At 30.8% G+C, this 25,812-nt stretch overlaps 2 protein-coding genes and 1 long non-coding RNA gene across 5 annotated transcripts in view; all 3 read right to left on the bottom strand.

Annotated features, from left to right (window-relative positions):
• The window catches only part of LOC102661771 (uncharacterized), an 11,416-nt gene extending 2,826 nt beyond the window's left edge, over positions 1–8,590 (bottom strand). Inside the window, exons 1-2 of the mRNA XM_006595297.2 lie at positions 8,414–8,590; positions 6,889–6,976 (exon numbers count right to left, since the gene is read on the bottom strand). Of these exons, the coding sequence (XP_006595360.1) occupies positions 6,889–6,976; positions 8,414–8,590 (265 nt within the window). The remainder of the gene's footprint in view (positions 1–6,888; positions 6,977–8,413) is intronic.
• An 861-nt stretch (positions 8,591–9,451) lies between these two features.
• Positions 9,452–18,162, bottom strand: LOC100798530 (E3 ubiquitin-protein ligase UPL4). 3 transcript variants are annotated; one of them, XM_006594051.4, is made up of 18 exons: positions 18,025–18,162; positions 16,391–17,047; positions 16,191–16,301; positions 15,922–16,038; positions 15,650–15,808; positions 15,390–15,551; positions 14,596–14,748; positions 14,384–14,505; positions 13,136–14,285; positions 12,914–12,997; positions 11,476–12,705; positions 11,129–11,359; positions 10,945–11,049; positions 10,568–10,648; positions 10,407–10,475; positions 10,179–10,307; positions 9,998–10,081; positions 9,452–9,879 (listed from the first exon to the last, which is right to left on the bottom strand). In XM_006594051.4, the coding sequence occupies exons 2-18, from the start codon at positions 17,012–17,014 to the stop codon at positions 9,814–9,816; spliced, it is 4,677 nt and encodes a 1,558-aa protein (XP_006594114.1). In that variant the 5' UTR covers positions 17,015–17,047; positions 18,025–18,162; the 3' UTR covers positions 9,452–9,813. The 3 variants fall into 3 exon arrangements, with proteins under 3 accessions (XP_006594114.1, XP_006594113.1, XP_003541402.1); XM_006594050.4 differs by lacking the exon at positions 18,025–18,162 and adding an exon at positions 17,678–18,012; XM_003541354.5 differs by lacking the exon at positions 18,025–18,162 and adding an exon at positions 17,825–18,012.
• Positions 18,163–22,726: 4,564 nt separating this feature from the next.
• Positions 22,727–23,221, bottom strand: LOC100527602 (uncharacterized). The gene has a single exon (NR_157284.1). It is a non-coding gene; the product is annotated as an uncharacterized lncRNA (long non-coding RNA).
• Positions 23,222–25,812: the final 2,591 nt, after the last annotated feature.

The following is a 25,812-nucleotide window of genomic DNA, read 5'->3' as shown; positions in this document are numbered from 1 at the left end:
TTTTACTATGTACATTGTAATTCAGAAGAACAACACGAGCGATGAAACGAGAAAAAAAAAAAAGAAGAAAGTTCAAACCTTTTGTTGGTTTTTCTGCAGAAAGTTGTTGTTTGTTGATAAGGTAGAGAGAGCAAAAAGAGAGTGTTGTGAATGAAAAATTGACAGTAAAAAGAAAAAAAAGTTGTTGGTTTGAAGGATTTGGAATAGAGAGAAAAGGAAGCTTGGAGGGTTCAGGAAGCTTTGTTTCGTACCAGGAGAAATGCAGTTCTTGACTTCACTTCCTTGTCTTGTTGCTACTTGACTTGTTACGAACTCATTGGTATTTTGGTAATTCTACACTCCTTTGCCTCTTTCATTTTATTTTTTTTTGTAAAAATGTCATTTATTTAGGGTAAAATATGTCTTTTTTTTTTCTCTCTTTAAATTTTTCGAAGTTCTCTTTCAATTTTAGTATTTTCAAAACATTTTGTTTTTTTTCCTATAATTTTAAAATGCTCCACTTTTGATTCTCAAGGAGATTTATATAATGTGAACAAAAAGTGACTGAGATAACGCTTAGGAACCAAAAATTGTGCGTTTTAAAATTAAACGAATGAAAATACAATATAATTTTTTTGATAGATTAAAATTGAAATTTTAAAAGATCAAAATATATTTTAAAATTTTATATAAAAATAGTAAAAAATTATTTTTTTTTCTATTTTTCCTACTTTTTATACAGAATTTAAATAGAAAATAATTTTTTTTACTGTTTTACATTTTGGGCTTCATTTTTTAAATCTTAAAAAAAATATTTATAAATTCAAGTTCTTATATTTTTAAATGTTTTTATTTTCAATTAAAACAAAAATAGAAAATAAGTAAACTAAACTGCCCTTACTTTTCATAACGATGACTCTTTTTACACGGCATAAAAAAAGATGATGACTCTTTACACGGTAATCTTTCATTACTTCAATGAGTAAATATTTAATAGGAGTAAAGTATTAGTATTATTTTAAAGATTGATGTTAAATGTCAGAGTATATGAATACATTTTGTTATTTGAAATTTTAAAAAGACCAAAACCCATTTTAAAAGTTTATATATAAAAATAGTAAAAAGAAATCATTGTTTTCTACTTTTCTTATTTTTATACAAAATTTAAATAGAAAATAAAATATTTTCTGTTTTTCATTTTGGACTTCATTTTTTTAAATATTTTCAAAAAAATATTTGTAAAATTCAAGTACTTTAATTTTTTTTTTCACTGCAAGTACTTACATTTTAAAATTTTAAAATTTGTAATTATCAGTTAAAATAAAAATAGAAAATAAGTAAACTTAACTATCCTTACTTTTCACAATGATGACTCTTGTTACATGCGGGCATCAAATTAAGGAAAAACACAGCATAAAAAAAAAAGATAATGACTCTTTATAATAATTTTTCATTACTTCAAGGAGTTCAATCGGTATGTTAAATATTTAATAGTAATAAAGTACTAGTATTACTTTAGATGCTAAATGTGAGAGTATATAAACACATAAAAAATTATCATACAGATTGTGATAGTATAATGATATAATTTTTTTTATATTATTAGCATATAAATTCTTTTTCTCTTAAAATATTAACCACAATATTTTATTCTTTAGGAACCTTGTCAATAATTAATAATGTAACTGCTAAACGAAGTTTGATATCAAAAGATAAAAAATATTAAATATTTTCAATTTTTAATAATTTCAAATATTAAAAGAATTATTAACGAATAAAATTTAATTGAAATAAATTGAAAATGTAATCCAAAAATATAATTATTGTTCTTTTATAATTACTTAAAAATTTACATTTAAAATGTTCCTACCTAGTTAATAGTGTTCAGCTAAACTATGAACATTATTTAAAAATATTTATTTTCTCTTTTGTATATATGTTATTATCCTCGTTTAAATAAGGAAAACAGTAACTCATATACTAACGAATACTTTGTTTCTTAATAAAAATTTATTACTTTTAAATATTTACAGTCAGTCTTAAAAATGTTTATAGAATGATCAACATTAAGAATGGGTATGACCATGAACTATTTAATCATCAATAAGAAGTGTTAATTTAAATAAAGACGACAATAAATACATGAAATTGGCGTTATACTGGCCCCATTTCCTGAATTGTGAATTCAAAGTTCAAGCCTAAGCATAAGTGATGAACCAAACAAGATTGGCATGTCACATGTGCGAGTTGATAGATGTAGTACTACTATTAACAACGGTTATAAATACTAAGCATGTTTCAATCCTTGTCTTTTTTCCTAGACATGAGAATATGTGTCCAACTCCCAAATGTGACTTTCCTCACAAACAAGTAGGGATGCTAAAAAAATATCTATAACTATAATTATAACTAATTTTATAGTTATAGCTGTTTCAAATAATTTTTTTTTTGTTTACAAATTAATTATAGTTATAAAACTATAACTAGTTTTACATAAATATTTTAAATAACTTATTTTTGGTCATTCATAACTAGTAGATATATAATTAATTTTAGACATAAATTATTATATAATTGGTTATATAACTAGTTTATTCATAGCTAGTTATATATTCATATTTTAAAAATAATAACTAATTATATCAAATTATACCTATATTTTAAAAAATAGTTATAGTTATAATATCTTCATAATCTAATTATTTATTTGGTATGATTATAGTTATGTAAATAACCAGTATCCCTACAAACAAGTTGTGCGCCTTTTTCTGGATTACTATTAAACTAGTTTTCTTTTATCACGTGGAGACAATTTTTTTTCCAGAAATTACCTAATAGGGTATTTTTTGAAAAATTACCCATGAGAGGTAAGTTGTGATGGGCATGCATGACTCTTTAATAAAAGTTGTGAATGAAACTATGACTTTTTTCTCATGTTAGACCATTTTTTAAGGAGTCAATTCACTACTTTAGTATCATTTTTGTAATATGTTCCATTCTGAAGTCATTAAACATGCTACGACTTCCATGGTAAGCACGTTGAAGAATAATTTTTTGGTTTGTACGTGTGACGAAGAAGTTGTAAGTTATTTCACGATTTTAGTATTTCTTTATTGTTTTCAAAACTTATGAATTCCTTCTTTAACATTTTTTAAAAAAATTATTTAATAAAATTATTTTAATATTAAACACAAAAAATTATTAACTAATAAAATAGCATGTTTAAATGAAAACAACACAATGCATTAATACAAATTAACCATGATAATTGCGAAATTTGAGTTAAATTAATAGTTATTTTTTACTAATAATGATAATAATTTCTTCACTTTATTATTGTTATTTTATGAAATAACGAGGAAATTAACATTTGTAAAATTTTTTATTAGCAAAAGTCAAAAGAAGAAGAATTGAAATGTTTTAGAGAAAAATTGATGAAAAATGTGGAAGAAAAAACATTGAATAGGATAGGAAAAATTGAACAACTCGTTCAGCGTGCAATCCAGGCTCAGTCGCAACTCTTGCTTAGTGAGAAGGTCCAGACTAAGCACGCAACTCTTGCTTAGCGCGTAGGTCAGGCTTAGCACGGTCCACGAGAAAAAGTCCAATGCGCGCTGATACGCATTTAACGCGAAGTTAGCGTGAAAAATAAGCTACATCGTGCCTATAAAAGGAGTAAAAGGCAAAAGGAAAAGACACACTGGGTTTCAGAGCTCTCTAGTAAAGAAATCCAAAGTTCTTTTCTGCTTTTCATTATTAATGTGTGGTTTGGTCATCCATGCATTTGTTGTTAGGGATTATTTATTGGGAAATGGTGATGTCTAAAGAACTGAGAAATGACATCTCAACATTGCATTACTAGGGATAGAGTGAGTTTGTTGTGCCTCTGCATACATCTTTATACTTATTGTTGTTTATGATTCAATCTTTGCAAAGAAATTTGAAAGAGATAATACATAAATTAGGCTCTTCATCATAAGGGATCAGGGTAAGCATATTAGTAGATGTAGGTGGAAATTAGAAAAGCACCTAATAGAGAAAAATATTAATATTGCATCAAGGGTAGTTAGGCATACTAAGCCCCAATATAATTGCATTCCGATATCATCTTTGTTCTCTTGTTGTTTACTTTATTATTCTTGTCTTTTTAAAATTAATTTATTTCCTCCTCTTTATTCTAATCTACCCCCTCTTCTATTGCTTACAAATTGAGTATTTATCAATATAAGTACAGATAAAGTTCTTATGAACTCGATATTCGGTCTTCCGTTTAATCTTTACTAGTTGTGATAAACACTTGTTAACGAGTTAACAAACCACAACATTAAATTGAAAATTTCATGCAATGTTAGATATTAACTGAATGAATAATTATCATGATTATTTCTTTCGGTTATACACAATAAGTATTTCTTAGACTTATTTAAAATTAGTTGGTCTACAACTAATGGATAGCCTTTTGGTGTGTCTCATTTCCTTATGTGTCCCATTTCTTAGGTTTATTTGGGACATCATTACACTATTAATTCCTTTTAAAAAAATTACACTTGTAAGGTACTCTCTTATTTAAATTTATTATCATTATGATTCTATTTAAAAATTTAAGTATTTTGTTTAGATGAATTTTAAAGAAACAAAAACAAATAATAATTAATAACATCAGAAATAAAAAAATAATTCACCACTTTTTAAAATAAATTGAAAATAGCATTATAAATAAAAATTTAGACAAAAAATATATTTTTTAAAAAATTGAAAAGAAACAGCTCTACAATAAAAATACATGAATAATAATAACAAAATTAAGAAAAGAAAAAAAAATGTGTTTCCAGTCACGACATCCTTTTAGAATTAATAATAAAAAAAACTGAAGACAGTAAGGGTTTTTATGACTTTGCCAATGACAAAATAATAAAAAAAATAGAAAATAAACCTAAGTCGTGAATTATTAAATGAATTCTTAAAAAATTGACTGATATTAGATAAAACTTCATTCGCGATTTCTATTAGAGAAAATAAAATATATAAAAAAAATTAAAAGTTTTAAGATGATGTTCAACATTCAACATGGAGTTGTGCGTGTTAATTATGATTTACTCTTAGATCGGATAATTTTTCAAAAAATATCCTCATTTGATAATTTCTAAAAAAAATTCCCCGATATGATAAAAAACCAATCAGACTATATTTTATATTAGAAATTCTATTATTATTATTATTTTATAATTGTTATACTTATTCGTATAAAAAATTCTTTAAATATATAAATTTTATTATATTTGAATTCTAAACTATTCTAATTCTAAACTAAAAACTTATAAAAAATTATTCAAATCTATAAATTATCGACGGAATTGTCACATATGAAATTGAACAAATTATCTCAAGAAAAGATGAAAAATATGCTTAATATCATTTGATTGAATAATTTACCTAGTCTCTTATTATTATTATTTTTTCTTTTTTTTAATCAAATTAGGAGACAATATACTTTGACATTGTTAAATATTTTTTGACGTATTTCAATTTAAATGTAAAATCAATAGATTTCTTAATAAGAAATTAAGGTGTTTGTATACTTGTCAGGAAATAATAAGATGGCCATTATAGCTTTAAGTATTTGATTAATAGTCAATTATTTTTAAATATACTATGAATTATTACTGTTGGTTATAGTTTGTTCTTATCATATTATTATATTATTGTCATATATATCAAGAGGGTTTAGATCAATTAATTAAATAAAGTGGGTGAGTTATCATAAATCTTTAATTATTTATTTTATCTTTTATGTCTATAGATAAAAAAATTATAGCAATATGTATCATAATTCTACCAAGAGTTTTTTTGGGGAACTAATCAATATAGTGGGCTAAACGCCCCCCTAAAATCCCCTAACAAATTAATACCAACAAAATTAGGCGGCAAAGCGTGCCCACACTCCTCCTAAAGAAAAGGAAAGGAAGAAAGAAATCAAGTTCCCCCAACGATTTCATTGCCACAAAAACCTTACATTGACCGTCTAATATTTTGTTTGGTTTGCCATTTGTTCTCAACTTACACTCGTTCATTGTGAAGTAGGAGTAATAAGAATAAATTTTTGTACATTTTATAAATTTTGATGTTTTTTTAACACATTAAATATTATTCTCTACCCTCTCAAATATAAACAACAAAAAACATACTTTTCCGTTTATTCAAAAAGTTAGTTAAACATCATTAATTGTACCAATCTCATTTAAAAAATACTCTCTCCTAGTTATAGTTTGTTTTTATTCTATTTGTTGTGAAAGTTAGGGAGTTCAAAAGTTTATATTTTGCAATATGTTTGGTAGCTGATATGGTTAATGATTTTGCTTTCTGCAATTGTTTGTGGCATACTTGCTTAGATGCTGTTCTGGCTGTTCTCCTTATGCCCCATATATTATGTTACTTGTTTCATATTATCAATTACATTATCCTTTTCATTAGAGAATCTGTTGAAATCCCAAAGCAGCCAACCATGATCTATTTATATCTAAAAACAACGCAGATTAACAGAGTGCCACATGCAAGCTAGTATGCTTCTGTCAGTTTACATATATATAATCAGTTTTAAGTGTGCCATGTTGATTTTCATTTCATACGTGTTTAAGAAAAAAAAAAAATTTGTGTCACGTCCTTAATGCCTCCCACCTCAGTTGGCATCTTATGCTTAAGAACACATTCAAAGCTAAACTATCAAATGCCACTATGCAAAACCACTATCAAGATACAATGAGTTAAAGATGTTATAAAATATATTTAACTTCAAATTATTAAAATTTGTACAAAGAAACAAACTAGATACGACGCATATTTGGTGTTAATAACTGAATTTTAAGGACTGGTGTTTCATCAACCATATAGATGGCAGTTTGTTCTGTGTACTATGTAGCAATGCCAACTCCATTTCCAGCTTTAATTCCCATAGACGTTTGTCCAGATCCAACACAAGAGTTGTCAAAACATGCTCAATCTGAACAAGATTTCCAAAAAGTGCTAAATTAAATTATATTCGCCCAAAATCTAATTAAATTAATGATTATTATGGACTAGAATTTGAGTGTATGATTGGATTAAAGTCTCCAAACATAAGTTTGAATCAAAAGTATGTTGAAAACTCAAGTTTGATAAAAAAAAAAGAAGAAGATAAGTTTACTATGATGTGATTTGTGTTTAGATTTTTTTTTTCAAAATTATATTGATAAAATGATATTTATTTAAATAATACAAGTACTTTTAATTCATAATGTTCTTGTAACTAAAAAAACAAATCAATAGTATTTTTACCTGAAAAGCATGGTTGATGTTGCTTTGAGCTGAAACTAAGTTTACTAACAAACTTTGGTGACAAAAGTACTGAGGAACAACCAAACATAATAGCAAACTGAGTTTATTGGAAAAAAAAAGTAAGTTGAAGGTGGCCAAACTAATATCCAAACATGCTCTTAGTATTTTTTAAAATTATTTTCTGGAACAATTTTAGAAAGTAGGTTTTGGAACAATTCTGAAAAATACTTTTCAGAAACATTCTAAAAAGTTATTTTTGGAACACATACTTTTCAAAATATATTTTTTGGAATGGCAAAAATAACGAGATTAAACCTCATCTTAGCACATATACGAAGAAATTGACAATTATTTTGATGAATGTTAGAATTCACTATAGGATTGCAATGGAACGATAATAAAGTAAAATTCTAATGCCTAAAAGGAGAGAAAATAGGTAAAAAGGGTTCAGAGAACAACGAGCATAAAGAGTAACGAATATGGCTTATATCTTTTTCTTTATATAAAATGGCATTTTGGGAAATAAAATTACAAAAAATGGGAAGAGGTGTAATAGCCATTGAGGGGAGCAAGGGGAATGTAAATGGCAAAAGCCTAATGGAAAAGTAGAGAATTCAGTGAAGTCCAATATCAATTATAGATGGTTATTCTTCCAGCACCATATAAATTTCTTCTACACCCAACAATTGAAAATTTCTTCTACACCCAACAATTGAATTGAAAATACAAAAGTGTTCTTTAGTTAAAATTCAAATACACTCATTCCTCCACACACCATTCACGCCTCCTTCCTTTCCCTTCTCTGTTATGCCGCGTGTCTGCTCCCCTCCATTGATCTTCACCATTCATCTTTTATCCCATCTCGCCTTCCCATCGTGTCTGTGTTTTTTTTTTATTGCATTAAATCCATACGGATTGACATATGGTACATGCAAAAAGGGAATCCGTATGACTATACAGATATGGATTATATGGATTGTCAATCCCTAAACAGGAATGACATTGTAGAGTACAATAGGCCCTTTTTTTGTTAATTTACATTGATTTGTACATTGTAGAGTAGACGTGTCCTCTCTGATACTTGAGTATGTTTTGACACGCTATGAAAGGGGAGCGACTAAACCGAATCAGAGGTATTGCCATACCCTTCCATAGGTTCTAATCGCCACTGACTTGCATCATAATAGGAATTAGGCAAACCCAGCCAAAACTTAAACGCCTCAGCAGCCCTTTTCCTCTCTATCCTTCTGTCTTGTCTAGCCCTTGAAGCATGCTTACTAGTAAACATTCTTGAATGCATTTCCACATAGATTCTAGTAAACTTGGTCTTGTTGGGAGGCCACTATTTCGGTTTTGCGGTGGCGAAGGAGGGAGAAAAGCTTGTGGTCGCGGGGTTCGGCGGTGGTTGTTGTGGCGGCGCGTTGGAAGGGAAAGAGTGGCGTTCATGGCTGCTCCTCCATTTGGGAAGAATATAGTTGTTTATGTAATAATGGATTTGGCGCTAACTACGTTCTTGCTGTTCCCTTCACGGACGTGGAATCTCTGCCACAGTGCCACGTTATCTCGGCTTTACAAAATATTAGAATTTTAATTTCAAAACTATATTATCTCTGTTCTATTATAATTAAAAAAATTATTCCAAAAATAGTTATCATTTTAATTTTTTAATATACCATTACTTATCTTTTTTTACTCATATGATTAATTTTATAAAATTGTTTATTTTTATTTTTATAAAACAACTCAAAATGATTTTTATTTTGAGATGGGGAAATAAATTGGCTCTAGCTACTTCTTGAGGTTGAATTAAGGAATATAATTTTTTTGTTCAATTTCATAAAAGATATTAGGTAAATTTTTAATGGTAAATGCTAACTAGTGTGATTAAGGAATTTAAAATAGATATATTTTTACTAAGATACGTAAAATTGTGTTATCATTTTTTGTGGTATCCTATATTTTTACAATAAATATTCTCACATTTTAATTTCTTATTTACTAGTTAGCAAGACTCATTTCTAATGTACTAAGTTCGTCCTTAAAGATAATTTTTTTTTTTAACTAATTCACATAATTTAAGAAAAGTGATTAATTTAATCAATAAAAAAGTGGTACGAAATTTAAAGGAGAATCAAATCCCATGATTTAAAACTCTCAGATGTAACAGAAGCAAAATATGAACTACTATCATTATGCAAGTAAACGACTAAAATATTAATGATTAAGGTTCCTGTACAAATACTGTACATCCAAGCGTGACCCTTGAAAATGCCCTCCATGTCTCTATAGCTGATACTAGTCAATCAACTTAAACTATCAGCGTGCTATGTACACACCCCCAACAATTTTTGTAGTCAAGTGACGATAGTAGCTTCATCCCCAAGTAACTCGTGTGGCCACCACTGCAATAAACTCCTTTAGACCACTGCCAGCAAGTCACTAGCACCCTTATCTACATAACTATCAATTACCCTAATAATTACATTTGGATGATTCAAATATGGACCAGTCAAGAGAGTGCAATTATGAAAGGTGGAAAGATCCTTGACCCTCCGTAATGGCATACAAGAGCTTCTCTTTCATCCTTTCCTGAATAGAAGAAAGTGCCAAAGAATATTAAGGCTCAAATGTAAGAAAATCATTTTCTAAAACATTTTTATGTGTTTTTACTAATACAAGTTTGAAACAATAAAAATTGGTAAGTTACTTTTGATGAGTACGGAGGTAGCTTGAGATAATTTGCACAAGTCATCACGCTAGGTAGGTCTGTGTCTGCCCGGTTGCTACAATGCTGTTAAAACACACGAGTACAAGTGAATAACACAGAAAAAATGGGTTATTGTTAAGTATAAAAATCCACACTAAAAATATATATATAATCTGCAAACCTTTCGAACAATAGTTAACTTCGGATTGAGAGATGCCAATCCTCCCGGAGGAAGGCGAGGTGCGCCCGTCACAAACTGCAGAAATGCTCGTCGCTGTTCATTATCAAACTCTCGGACAATCTCCAACAACTGAGTCCACAGCATTACACAGTTCATCAAGTTATGAGATTCAGATTAAGAAATCAAAATATGTTTAAGATCAAAAGTATAATATACATAAATGCTTACATTAATAATGGGAGGACTGCTAGCAGTGTACCCATGATCAAACTTAATGTGATCTCCAAGCTCGTTGACCTGATAACAAGCCATTATTTATTTTAATTGTTCTTCCTCTCTTAAAAGAAAAGAACATATGCAAATTTAAAAAGAATGAAATTTGTACTTACAGCCCAAGAGTCACACTCTCCGCAAAGCATTCGCTCAAGTTCTTCTTCATTGAAAATCCGAAGATGATCAATGGAGAAAACCTGAAAGTAGAAAACAAATTGGAAAAAAAATGAGAATCACGGTAAAGATATAGCATAAATTCATGAACAGTATTGTAAATGGTAAAACCTAAAGAAAAATTCATATTCACTATACAGTTACTGATCTTGATGGCCTACAATGAAGATACAATAAAAAACAACATAGAAGATGATCAGACACAAAACCTAGTTCTGATGATATATTAAACTAAGGAATCACATGTTTTAAGTTACTTTAAAAAAAATAGAAGCAACTAAAAAGTATTTTGAATATTATTAAGACAAAAATGAGAGACCTGGTTAAAGCCAGATTTAAAAGCTTCCACTTGTCTTGAAACTCCAGACCTCACCGTTGCATCAACAATAAGTGAAACATAATCCTCCAAGTTTCTCGTATTTACCTACAGAAAAGGATAAATTTATTCTTCCATTGAAAGGATGAAAGTGAAAATTGAATACCAAAAATGTCATATGCCACACCATGGTATGATCGGTCCCTGAAGCAAGAACAATATCAGGAAACCCAGGAAGGGTAAAATCAAGACAAAGATCTTCAATTCTTGTATCTCGAAAGCTTAGTCCATGTTGCAACTCAGAATTCCCTCCACTGACAGATTCCACAAATTTCTTCCTGATAACTAATGCTTGAAACTCTTGCAGGACCTTACCAAGCCCAGGATCAAAGGATTGTATGTCATAGAGAGAAAGTTCCTGAAGAGATGGCAATAATCAGAGAGATTCAGAAAGTTATAATGACCACTATAAATCTTACTGTATGTTGCTAGGTTGCAATGTGAAGTTCATTAGTTGCACTGTGAATTGATTACCTTTCCAAGAATAAGTTTATAGAAAGCTTTTGAGAAGTGGAGATCTAAGATCCTTCCATCTTGAAGTGCTTTAGCAACAACTTGGCCTAGAAGGAAAAAATTCTTTATTACTTCAGAGAACTGTATGCCACCAGATGTATCTTGCATTGATGACCATGGACGAGGAAATAGTCCATAAAAGGAATGGGTTCCTATGTCCTCAGCCTCCATGTTTGTCTTGAGGGTAAAGGAAGAAGCATCTTCTCTCCACATGCCCAAGCCAGATTTCTGGAACTCCTGACACACCAAGGTATAAAATTCCAAAGTTGGTCCAAGACCAGTGCCCACTTCTTCATCATATTCCACTTCAAGAACCACTTTATTACTGGCATGCAGGTCCATCATTTGTGCAGCAGATTCCAAAATCCGGTCGCGATGAACTAAAAATTTCTTTCGAGGCAATCCACCAGGGCCCAGTCGCCTGTCACTTACTGTTCCTGAGCCATTGTGAGATATGTGAGGTTGGACTTGTGGCTGACCAAATGCTTCCAATTTGAAGTATTTGCATCTTGCCTCAAAACTAAATAAGAAAGGACACGAAGCCATTAATTGATTACACCACAATGGCATACCACCAATGGAGACAGCCAAAGAGTCCCTCATCTGTTGCTCTAGCTTCTCTGTCAACTTACTGCTTACAAACTCAAATTGTGGCACAGAAGGAACTGTTATTTCTAGGCTATCCAGGTTATCAACTTTCCCTTTGGCAAAAGCACAAATTCTTTCACGTGACATAAGGTGAAATATAATTCTGTTCATGCTTTCCAAGCTTTTAAGAAGAAACAAAATATCATAAGTTGGACTGGACTTCTCCAAATCAGAAACAAGTTCACAAGAGAACATGTCGGAGAAAAAAGGAGTGTGCTGATAATAAGATAAAACTTTTTCGTCAGAGAAATGCTGAGGTGAAGAATAACATTCTGGAGGTAATATGTCCTCAGATTCTACATCCCTTCTATAGGTTATTATGTGCACTTGACTCCACAGCTTTGCACTAGAAAAAGAATCTGCATTTTGTTTTATTGCATTGCGAAGAATTGCCTGATATAGAGTCAATTTAGGATCCAGACGTTGTCCTTCAAGGTAAAAAACAAGCTTTTGACCAGCTTCATTGCTACAAGATGCAGGATGCTGTTTTTCTAGTTTTGAGTTTGGTTCTGCGTTCATTTGCAGTTCTTGTTCAGCATAACCCTGATAAAAAAACAAAAGTTAAAATTCATTCAAAAGCACAAACATATTTTAAATTAATAAAATTAGTAAAATATTTTTTGTAAAAGATAGATACAAGAATGACAACACAAGTAGCAAGTTCAAATTAATGCCAAGAACAATTATGTAGAATTAAAACCTTAGTTTGACACAAATAACAAGCATGAATCTTATGCATTATCTTTACAACCTGAGTTCCAGAGGATGATGACTCCCCAACGTTCTCGTCGACTGCTTGACCACGTCTAGGCTGTGACAACTTTGGCTCTTCCTTCTGCAAAATAATATGGTTGGGAAAAAAATCTAAATTAAAAAAAACTCATTTGTCGAAAGTAAGATATATTAACAAAGGAAAACACACACAGAAATAGGGAAACTTCTGTAAGTCAATAATTATGGTTACAAATATCACCTGTGGTTCAGGGAGATCTGTCATCCTGTCAGGAGTCCCTAAAATTACAGGAATTTCAACTGGGACTGAACTTGCATTTGATGGTGATTGAAGGGGAGGACTTTCGGGTTGCAACACTACTTGGATGGATGACGATTTAGTATGCTCTGTGCTTTTTGCACTGACCTTTGGCCATAGATACCTTTCTATGGAATGCACAGAAGAAAATGGGTCAACAGTATGAAAATACTCAGTGTAGTCATTCAGGAAAGTCTCTCCCTCCCCCTTGACAAAATGAACTTTCAGGCAAGGGTAAGGAATGGAACACCCATTGGGAACACTAGCAAATGAATTTCTCAGTTTTGGTCCATTGCTCAGAACAATAGGGAAAGCTTCCAATGAAGTCAGTGCAGTCTGCAAGTTCCTGATTAACATAGAAAGGGGTTTTTCACTTGAGAGATGCTGAGAAGCACATAAGCATACACTAGCCAAAGCCTCAAATCGTTTTTCTATGACAGGATTATAATAACAAACACCCTGTACTCCCTTGTTTTCCCTGATATACTGACCATGAGATAAACAATTAATAAGTGATTTCACAACTCCACTTTCAATAAATTCAAAAGTAGAAACTTGTTCCTTGCCAGTAAGCTTGTCCATAATTTGATACAATATATTATTGATCTTCTCTTCATGTACACCAAGAGCACCATTGTCAGTAGACATGCTCAACAAATCATTAGAAAGTGCTCTAAGATTCTGTAGAATATCAGTCAATCCTTTCTCAGAATCAAATAATTCTGGTGCTAAGAATTTGTTTTTTATATGCTCCGCAAGATTATAAAGGGAGTCTTTGTCCAGTTTGCAATTTCTGGTTTCTGATGATGTAGGAGATTGACTAGTTGAAAATGCATAACATAAACACTTGAGGGTGTCTCTTGAAGAAGACTTTTGACTACAGTCCAATGACAGCTGAATGCCACCAAATGCTGGGTACATCAACTTTGAAGATCTTTCTGGTGTTAATAGTGCATCAATGGCAAAAAAGACACCTTCCTTTACAAACAACTTTAAGAAATTATCTGAAAAATTTTGAAGGATTATCTCGGCAATTTGTAATGCTAACATTAGCATGTGGTGATCCTTTTGAGTGAATACTCCGGCCAAAAAACTGCCATGTTCACCAAGTAAAATCGACATCAATATATTTAATAAAAATGCATTTAATAATCAATAATGAAACAGCAAGGAAAAGGAGGCCTGCTTCACCTTGAAATATTGGCATTCTTAAGCAATTCAACAAGCATGTCAGATTTCCTCAAACTAACCAGCTTGTACATTACAGATAGACATCCATGGCAGACATATATACTTGCACCAGAATTGAACACCTGTACAAGGATAAAGTAGGAATTGGAATGCAAATATGTAATTAAAAAAAAAGGAAGATCATTTAGTTAATTACAAAAAAATCGACCAACCTTGATTAACATGGGAAACACATCCATTCCAAGCCTTTGCAGGAGATCTGGGCTACTCTCCAGAAAGGATTCTTTGTTTAGCATGAGTTGATCATTCTGATCTTTAGCTTGGACAGGGAGAAGCTCATTTAGCAATTTGAGTGCTTCATATACCTAGCAAATCAACAAACTCTATGACACACCTTTCTCACAGCATATTTATAAGAAATGTCTCAAATCACACATCCTTGAATCCATTAGAAAAGATAACCTTTTATGTACTTCTGAATGACATTACTGATAAATATGAAGAACAGATTTCAACAAACATAACAAGAACAGCAAATTTAACTCTGGATACTTTTATTGCATAGGTACAGTAAAGCTCCTCATACCATTAGCAATTGGGTGAAGAGTAAGAATACTTTTAGGGGCTAAATAGCAATAATGTATTAGACAATAATATATGCATCTCAGAAAGGATATGATTCCTTTAACTTTCTTTTTAAAAAATAAGTTAATGAAAGGTTGGGGTTTTTCTATCAAAGACGTGTTTAAAAAAATTATAATAAATATTTTAGTTTTTTTTTTAAAAAAAAGGTTTGTGATTTCTTTAAAGCTACAAAAAAATAGCTTCTAAAAAAATTGTATCACAAATAACATAACCACTAGTTAATAATATGAAAATATTACCAATCAACAAATTCATCACAACTAAATGAAGATACCTTTATTTTCCATTTTGAAAATAAGAAATTAATCAAACTGTGCCGCTGCACACTAAGATAAAACAGAGTCAAGCCTAAGCTACATACCTGATTACAGTGTCCACCAACATGCTGTGAAGTTGATACTCCATGTGAGAGGTCAAATGTAGATAATATCTCTCTCAAAATGCTGCTTATATTGAGTTCATATAATGTCCTGAAGGCTACAAGTGATCCAGATGAAAGTTTGACAAGTAATCCTATCAATCCCTGCCAAACCAAATAATAGATTTACATCAACTTTAAAGTTCATAAGAAAAAAAAGGAAAAGTTTTAGGATTTGAACATGGCAGATAAAAATTGCTTACATTGTAAATTAATGGAGATAGTGATGTCCGACCATTTAAACTTAAAAGATGTGTAACCTGTGGAATCAATCCATGGTTACAAAGCTCATCCAACATTTCTGAGGACTGCACAACTCGCTCCACAATTTTGATTAAGCAGGTAGCAACATTTTCAACAAGCTGCAGAATTACATTTGCAGTTCAGTAGATATTACCAAAGGGAAGATGAAACCACAACACAATGAAAAGATACAAATCTGCATTACAATCATCTGAAATGAATTTATTGGTACCTGTCGATCCTCATACTGAAGAAGATTGCATAGTATAGGCACAGCCTCCATGAAAGGTGAAGGGCTTTCAGAAGGAAGCTTCTTGCATATGTTCACCACAGTAGAAAGCGCGACTCTCTGGTGAAAGGGGGAGAAGGGGAGAATACATAAACCAATAAAACAATTATTCACTCGTCTAGAACTTAAAATAATAAATATTTGTTTTCAAGGATGACAAGAAAAATTGTCAGTACTCATGAAGATGATGCCCTATTATGTTAGAGCCTTACCTGTATGCTTGTTGAGAAGAAGTCAATATAGTTTAGTACAGCCATAATTGCCCCAGCCTGTAAGCAAGCAAGTGGTTGCTCGCGTGATATTTTTTCCAATGCTTGGAGACACTTCATAAATTCAACATCAATAAGTTACATTGCTTTCTTTCTCTATTAAAAACAAAGCATATACTATGGACGAACAAAGCAATAATTACCTGTTCAGCTACATCTTGATACTCAATCGCCAATAATCTTTGACATAAAGTAGGAACAGCATCATGATGAACAAGAAAAGCAGCAGATCGAGGATACAGATCACATATATATGTGATGGCCCTAATGGAAAACAACATTATATCCGGGTTACTCTCATTCTGTGCCAGCTTTACAAGTAGTGGTGATAACAAGTCTGAAGTCATGCTGGAGATTGAACCCTCTGTACAAAATGACAGAACTTCACAAAGTTCAGTTAGTACAGCTAATTGACTAGAGGGTTCAGACTGACCACTCAAGCTATATATAATATTTTTAAATTTCCCATGATCACTGGACAGTCTCTGCCTGTGATATTCACGGAGAGTGCTATGATGTTGCTCCATGTCATCCGAATCACACGATCCATAAGCTGAATCCTTCTCTGGCTCTCCCTCTGATTGACTAGAAGCCGAAGCAGATGAGGAAGTATCCATGTCATGATCATGCGCCTCCACTGTTGAATTCATCTGGGTTTGAACTGATGAGTTTGAAGTGCTTGGCCTAAAATCCAACGAAGTGCACGCCCGCTTATCGGCAGGCAGTTCATCAACCATTTCGGGACGCTTTTGGCCTCGACTTCCCATGAATTGCCTCTATACCCCAATGGAAACAGAACCCTGCACAGTTCAAAACCTTATCAATTTTCATTCATTACCATAATAACCCATATAAAAGCCAAACAAACAACTCTGAATTCTGAGCCAAAAACTGACATTTTGTTGTTTCTGTTCTTTAGAACCAAAAAAAAGGTAAATTAATAACTCCAATCCAAAACCAATCTCATTCAAAGCTTTCCTCAAATATAACCATCACAAGTAGTAGGCATTATTCTTTTCTTAATTTTCAACATCACCTCAGTTAATTACTCATCAGAACCTTATTCACAAAAAAAGGGGACAGTGTGCTGCTGTGGGTGCCGATGATACATTCGTACAACATCACAAACGAAAGACTAAATCAATTTAAAACTGAACAAACCAAAAACTCAGACTGAACAAATCAAACACCACAATTTCCACAACAGATAATATGCACACACAAAAGTCCTGGTGGCACCACAAATAAAAGGGTGCAAAAAGAATTTTTTTTTTTAAAAAAAAAGTGAAAGAAAAATACAAAGCAATTATGATGAAGAAACAAACACAAACACACAATGACAGCAAAAGGAACACGATCAGTGGCAAAAAGAATCACAGGAAGTTGAAGACTCAAAACGACAACAGTTTCAATTACTATCTAGTATCTACCTAGTCGCAATTCTTAATCGGTCTTCGACTTTATCGAAGACCCAGTTTTCGTATCAACAAAATAAACAAACTATGATGTTATGGTGAATTTTTAGGAAAGGCTATTCTTAATTTTAAGGAAAGGCTATTCTTCTTTCTTCGTCTTACTTCTTCGCAGAATTGTTTATTCTGAGAGAATAATAAGAGAATGAATTGATGAACGATTACGGAAATTGATGAAAAAAAAAAAATTGAAGAAAACTAGGGGAAGGAATAAAAGTGTGGTTGCACACGCTGCAACTTGGAAAACAAAACATTGGGTGATGACAGTCTAAATATTTATGAGGATGATTATTGATGCTAATTACCGATTAGTCTAGTTGCTAATCTCTTATAATTTTAGGAATGGATATTCTGCTGGTGAGGTTCATGAAGCTTGATGCACTGCTCAATCAAATCGCCATAGGAACCTATACTATATATAATATATGAACGGCTGTTTGGGCTTTGGCTTAGGTTTACAAATTCGGGGGTGATGAAATTTTATTTTAACAAAGTAGGGTTTTATTTTTCAATTAAATTTAAAAATAAGATAATTATGGATAAGAAAAGAAAAAAGATATTATATATATGAAAAAGCATGATCAAAACTGAACCAAAGTAGTTTAAATCATCTTATCAATCTCTTTTTTTTTTTTTTGAAATATCATCAAATCAATCTGTAAATTTGAAAAACGAGTAAATAAAAAATAAACTATTTTTTTTTATTGTTCAGTTTGATTCGATATTCAGTGCTTTATTGTCAGGACCTGAAACTGAATCAATTGAATTGCACATTGTAACACTATTTTAACTTTTGTAAATAACCATTTTAACTTTTGTAAAAAAATAAGTGATAAGTTATTTTTTTTAAGATGATTGGATATTCAATACTTGAACTTAAAATCTATGTGAGACCATTGTTTAATTATGCAGCCTTACATGAGATAGAAAAATCAATTAAAATATATAATAGAATTATTAAAATTTCATTGATAAAAAATAAACTTGAAATTTAATACGTTTATCAACCATTCACTGTTCAAATAAACCAGTTAAAATAATCAATTTAGGTGGCATAGTATTAATGGTGAGGGTTGAAACAATATGAATAAAATTATAGATTCAAATAAATCAGTTAAAATAACCGATTAAGATAACATAATAGTCGTGAGGGTTGAAACAATATGAATATAATTATAGATTCAAATAAATCAGTTAAGATAACCGACTAAGGTAGCATAGTAGTAGTGGTGAGGGTTGAAATAATATGAATAGAGATATGAATTCAAATACCAATGTGATCATTGTTGTATATTAAAAAGATGAATCAATTTTTTTAAAGAAAAGATAAATCAATTTAAATAACAATAATCTGTTATATAGATAATATTTATAATTTTAAAATATTACTAATCACGTACCAATTAAGTAAACGCTCTAATTTAGATTGCGGAACAATTTTTTAATGCATTTTTAAGCATACTTAAATAAAAGAAATCATTCGTATGAAATCAATTGCTTCATGGTTCCAAAATTAAGTCTCCGTTGATCTTGCTCCATTGATCCGATGTTTGTTTTTATTATTTTTTTTTTTTGTTTTTGTAGTCCATTGATCCGAATTAAGTCTCCATTGATTGATCTTGATCTTGCTCTTTTTATAGGTAATTTTTTATAAAAATTATTTTTTATTATCAAAATACAAGTATTAAATGTAATTGACTCTCTTAACAGAAATTTAGAGCAGATTGATTACAATAATTTTGCTAGAGCTAAATCTAAAATTATGGTTATTCATAAACCGATTCATTCTAATGAAAAAAATCGATTTAAAAATAAAAAAATTGAAAGAATAAAAAAATTTAAAAATTTGAAATTCTTTGTTTTTTCAATTGGATTTGATGAAATTTTAAATTTAATTTTCAAGTCTGATCAAATCCAATCAAAATCAAACTTTTATATATATATATATATATATATATATATATATATATATATATATATATATATATGTCATAATTTAATAATATCACTCATATTCATTTATTTATAAAATTATCATATAACTTACATTTATTTATAAAAAATGTATTTAATTAAAAATTATTTCTTTATCAATTATTTGAGTTAAGATGTGTAAATATTGTTATGTAATCACATATAAATAAAATATTTGATATTTTAAATTAATTTTTATTATATTCAAAACCAATTGAATGATGAATTAAATTAAAAAAATTGAAGTAATTAAATCAAATGATTTTTCTTTTAAAAATGATTCAAACTAATATGTGAATACCAAAATATCATTGGTAACATGATTCTAAACTCTTTCTTTTTGCTAATCATTCAATACATAGATGAACTGATCTATGTTATTTCAATTAATTAGTGGTATTGAATTCGAATTGTGTGTTAAATATTTAAAAAGAGAGTTATGTTATATACGATAGAGTTATCTTAAGCAAGATTCTTTTCAATAAAAAATAGTGTGATATATATAACCTTTTTTTTTTTTAATACATGATTCTAAACTTGAAAGGGCCAAAAATTGACGCATAGTAATACTCCTTCCCCCAAGGATAAGCATCTTGTTCCATGATGATCAGCTTGAGAGGTGGTTTTGGGCCTAGAATTCGAGGAAGAAGCCCAAGGTTATATAATCTTTTATTATATGTTATTTTTTGTTATTCCCTTCTCAATTGGTTACCAATAATATCCCGAATACTTAATACCTACGTACTCTATATTCTCTTTCATTAGGCCAACGAAAGAGGAAATAACAATAGAAAGCAGTAGCTTTTCTCTTCTTTTCCTCAAGGAAAGGGAAAGCTCTAATAATTTTGTTCATACTTCATAGTTTTTATGGGGGCTTGGCAAAAAATAGGAACAAATCTATGACTAAATTCTCCATAAGCAATGATCATTGAAAGTTTTGACAGAAACTTCTTTTCTTTCGTTGTATCATCAACCCTTAGATGGAAAAGGAACAACTTGTATACCAAAAAACAATAGAAATCAACTTGTAATTATCATGTTACAAAAATGGATAATCTCTCTCGCCACGATAACAAACACTGCTTAACATTAAAATAAAATTAACAAATAACAGTTAGCATGATTCAAGATCTATCGGTATCAAGTCTATTACAAGATTGTTTATTCATAATTCTATCCCAGCCCCCTTTTTTTATTTTTCAATAATAACGGTAATAGGATGTTGTTGTTTTATCTCAACCTCTCTCTATCATAGAAAAATTATAACTGTAATAGGCCTTATTTTGTAAACTTAGCCATTATCTCAATCGACCGACATTTATTTCTTTCCACTAGTAGTTGACTGCACAACTACTCCTTCTGACTAAGGAACCTACCTAGGAAATTCAGATAACATTAGGACACGTTGTAAAGAGGCATGTGAAGTGAAAGCATTTGAGATAACTCTTACATTTGCATAATACTAAATTTGCATTAAATGATTATGGAGATTATTCTTCAATTTGATTAAAAAATAACATAAACAACACTTCAAAAATAACATCTAAGTTTTCTTTCTGCTAATATTTATAACATCTTTAAACAATTAAAAGGTATTCAATAAAAAAAAACTAGAAAGTACAAGTTTTTTTTTTTACTTTGTCTCAGACTTGTTAGGGTGTATTTGGAAACACACATCCAAACCAGGTTCAACAAAGATTTATTTTGGGTAAGTGAAAAATGGATAGCTTTGGGCGAGATAAAAAAGGATTAAGCCTAAAATACTTGCCCAAATCCAAATTAGTCCATCTAACCCAATACACACCGTTACAACCTGAATCCAATCCAACCCAACCCAAGGTTCAAACGGAGGACTGTGAACTTTAATTTTCAGCGTAATTTATTGTAGATTAAACTTTTGAGACTTGAATCTAAATGAACATATCCAACACCCACCCCTAAGACTCTAATTCTACTAGTCTTTTGAGAGTCAAACTTGAATCACGTATGCAAATTAAGTGTTTTTGGTTAAGTGTTGAAACCTACGTTCAATGGAAAAACAAATGTTCCAAGGCACAAAAACTAAAGCAATGCAACAAAAGCTTTTTCTATAATGCACAACGCAACTGATTGGCAAACACGCCTTAAATCCTTAAAAACATAATTGTCATACTTTTCATAAAATGGTTTTGATTCTTTTGAAATGAAAAAGTTAAAAACATAGCTAGTATGTAGAACTATATGAGATAAATGGCTCACTCAGATTACCTCCCACTGCAAAAGAAAACAATTAATCAACCAATATGGCAACACTAGTGAGAATATGAATGTGGAAATGATACAGGAAAAGCCATTATATATTGGCAAAGGTTTTAGGGTGGTCATGTAAAGAAGGTACAAAAGGTTCAATAACAGTAGCCTAGTCATCCACCAACGCTCTAGCACATTTGGAAGCATTCTCGCACGTTAAAACAAGCTTGACGTGGACTTGTTCAAGATTAGCACCATTGACGTTAACCCCATTCCCAGAGTAACAAATATTCTTTTTACTAAACCACAATTCAAAAACTTGAATACCCTAATGCTGGAATGTTACATCAATTTCAAAAGCAAGTAAATTAAAATAATTCTAACTACTTGACAACATAAAGGTTACGGATATTTTCGCACTAAGTCCTAAGTCCTATTTGTACCCCCCTCTTCTGTCTAGAGTCTGCAGACCAACAAAAGTGCTATTTGTACCAACCCACCACAATCTACGGAATAACATGTACGGTTTAGATATTTTTAAATTTTTTCTCTTTTTTTCATAACTTTCCCGAATTACCCTTTTCCTTTCCCTTCCTCTCTCTTTCTTCTTTCCCGTCGTTGACCACCATCGCTACCAAGAAGAGGGGGTTTTGCGCTCCGACTTTTTCCTCCCTTTCAATTTTTTCAAATCTGAGAAATTGTTACAGAACCATTGCTTCACCATGGCTTTCAAGAAAACAACAAACAACAAATTAAGGACCCATAGAACAAAAAATCCAATACAGACAAAGTTTTTAGGTTTTTATTTATTTATTTTTTTACTGCAATACAAATTAAGTTCTGAAGATAATGTTGAATTTATTTTAGATCTGAGAAATCGATAAAAAAAAAAAAAAAACCCATCAGATTCAAGAAACAGATCCAGATTCACGATATCAGATTCAAGAAATAGATCCAGATTCAAATCCAAATCAATTTTTTTAAAAAAAAATCAAGCCAAACGCGAGCCCCTGTGAAATCCTTCGCCAAAGGAAAACACCAGATAACGACAAACCACCGAGCAACCTCCATCTCTCGTTGCGTACCAAGCAAGTTTGGTCATCACTGGAACCTCATCTTCATCGCCGCTGTGAGCCAAACCTGAAAACTGCCTTCCCTTCCGATGCCTAAAAAGAAGACCAATCGCGCAATGCATCATAGAACCTAAAATGAAGACCAATCGTTGCGACTCCGTTTGTGTTAAGTTTGCACTTGACAAACAGCAAGCATTGTGGCTTTAGAATCGAATGAAATACCAATAGTACTGTCAACCCAAAAAAATAACTAAAAACAGTAGCACTTAGCATGGTTGGAAATTGACGCTAACCATGTGATGAAAAAATTCCACACTATAATTTTTTTTGCTCATAATGAAAATATTCAAAATTAGTTATTATAAAATTTTTAATAATTTTGTCTTCATAAAATTAAAATATATTATTTTTTATCCAGAACAAAATTTTGACATCCAAATTACATCGATAATATACATAATTATGTAAAAATATCATAATATGTTTGAATTTACCTAAAATCCAAATTACATCCATTACACGCATAATCATGTAAAAATATCATAATATGTTTAAATTTACCTAAATCTATGTTGGAACTAAAAAATAACATTTTAATTTTATGAGAATGAAAATCGTATTGAAAATTTTACATGAAATTTTTTAAAATATTTTCATATTTATAATAATGTAAAACATATTTTAGCAAAAAAAATCTTCCATGCTTTAGAAAGGTAAATTGTACACATCCAATTCAACTTATTTAGTTCGACTCCACCTTGCGTTTCCTTGAGCATAAGTAATCAACTCATTGCTCAGGCCTTAAGGAAACAGCGAACCCGAGCATTGCATAATGTATACCATGTGATTGATGAAAGGATATACAAGAAAATATAAAATACTGTATGAACGTTCGGGTAAACACATTCTGAAATATAAAATACGTTTAACACATTGTGAAATGTGCGTAAGTTGTTGTAACTCTTTTTTATTGATAGTTGTAACTCTCTAATACTTAAATTCCATTTCCAAAGTTAAGAAAAAAATTTAATTAAACTAAAGTTGGGTTAAACGCATTGAATATATGAAGCTAACCAAGTCCAGTGGGAAAAAAAAATAGTTGTATTCATTGGCAAAACAAAGTATAAATCTATGTAACACGTAAACTGATGTAAGTTATAGCTCAGCCAAAGCACGATCCGATTACGTCTCCTACGAAAAGGTTTTAAATTTAGTAGCATCTTCATCCAATTTATATAACAGAGAACCAAGGGAAAGAATGTACCAAATTATGCTGGCAATCAGTTATATACAATCGTTACCAGGACGCTTGATGGAATCAGACAAGCATTGTTCCAGAATTTACAATATAACTTGTGAATAATGATTCTTTTCGAAAGAATGCAAGTCTTAATAAATAATATATGGTCACAAGAACCAACATCCCCGCATGTAGTGTTCACATAACATAAAATGCATTCAATATGCCAAGGGCACATATAAAGTTCCACCGGCATTTAGATCATGCATGTCAAACACTGAAGGAGGATCAATATCTACTCTTGGCATTGCATGGGAAGTATCATATGTTGAGCCAGGGGCTGAAAATTTTAACAAAGAGAAAATTGATATCATCTATAAACATTTTGTTGCTTGAGCTAACATTTCACAAATTTACAAACCAAAGAAAAAATCAACCATATTATACGAATAAAAATGCATGCTCACCAAGCTATATGTTAGGATTCAAGGAAAACCAATTCATAATGTCGCGATTAATGCTTTATTAATTGAGTAAAACTTGCTTTCATGTGTCTTTTTTTAAAGAACTGAAAATTCCAGCTTTGTTATTAAAGATTAATTACTAAATCCCATAAAAAAAAAAAAAACAAATGACAAAATGGTACTAGAGGCTAGAGTACTTTAGGAATACAATGATGGAAAAGAAAAAGGCCAGTGCAATTTGTAATTGCCAACCGATGCAATGATATTTCCGTCTGATTCTCTGAAGACAAGGAAGGATCATTTCATTAACCAATTCAAATATACTTTCAATTTAAGTCATTACTACTGAGTAGCAGTCAGGTATATCTGACTTCTAGTTCTCGAGGATTAGGTAACCTTGTAGTTGAGACACATCTAAACCCAGGATTCACCACCAGAAATAATTTGAAATTAATTATACCATGCATTAGCAGGAAATAAACATTCTTATAACCAAGGTAAACTGTATAATGCTTCAGCACAACCTTGGAAAAGAATTTTACATGCTTTATCAATGAAAGCCAAGCGAAGTTACCACCCTTAGGGCCTGAAAATTATCATACTTGGGGTCTGAAATCACTAAAGAAACCTACCACCCTACCCCCATTACAGGACCCCACTAAATCTAATTCAATCCTAACGCGAAATTGCAAATGAAAATTCAAATAGTGCAGGGTCCATAGCAGCTTTAAAGTATTCTATGGCTTGCAGTTGTTCAATTATTAAAGATTGGAAAATTCTAACAAGACAAGTTTAGTAGTTTCCAATGGCCTAATTTTACATTTTCATTTGCCCAACAAGAAGAAAAAAAATGTGATTCTAAGATAGGCCACACTTGAATAACCCTAAAAAATCAAAAGGCTCACAGACTCAAGAAAGGAAAGAGATGGATAAAGTCATTGAGCCTACAAACCAATCTATCAGTCATATAATATTTCATCAAGTTACCATGCATTAATTCTAAGAGGGACCCTTTTAAGATATATATATATATATATCTTCAAAATTTCAAATAAAAAATCAAAATAGTAATAGACCCAACAAAATGAGAAACTTTTAATTGAATTGAGCTCC

The sequence above is a fragment of the Glycine max genome, chromosome 13 (assembly GCF_000004515.6).
Source record: "Glycine max cultivar Williams 82 chromosome 13, Glycine_max_v4.0, whole genome shotgun sequence".
Lineage (NCBI taxonomy): Eukaryota > Viridiplantae > Streptophyta > Magnoliopsida > Fabales > Fabaceae > Glycine > Glycine max.
Note: the sequence above shows the minus strand (reverse complement) of the source record. Positions and strands in the feature narration are given on the sequence as shown.

Coding starts and splice junctions, on each gene's coding strand:
- LOC100798530 (XM_006594051.4), bottom strand. CDS start 17,014: ATGGGAAGTCGAGGCCAAAAGCGTCCCGAAATGGTTGATGAACTGCCT. Junction 16,039..16,190: donor TCTTCTCAACAAGCATACAG/GTAAGGCTCTAA, acceptor CCCTTTCACCAG/AGAGTCGCGCTTTCTACTGT. Junction 14,749..15,389: donor TTGGTGGACACTGTAATCAG/GTATGTAGCTTA, acceptor TTGATTTGCTAG/GTATATGAAGCACTCAAATT.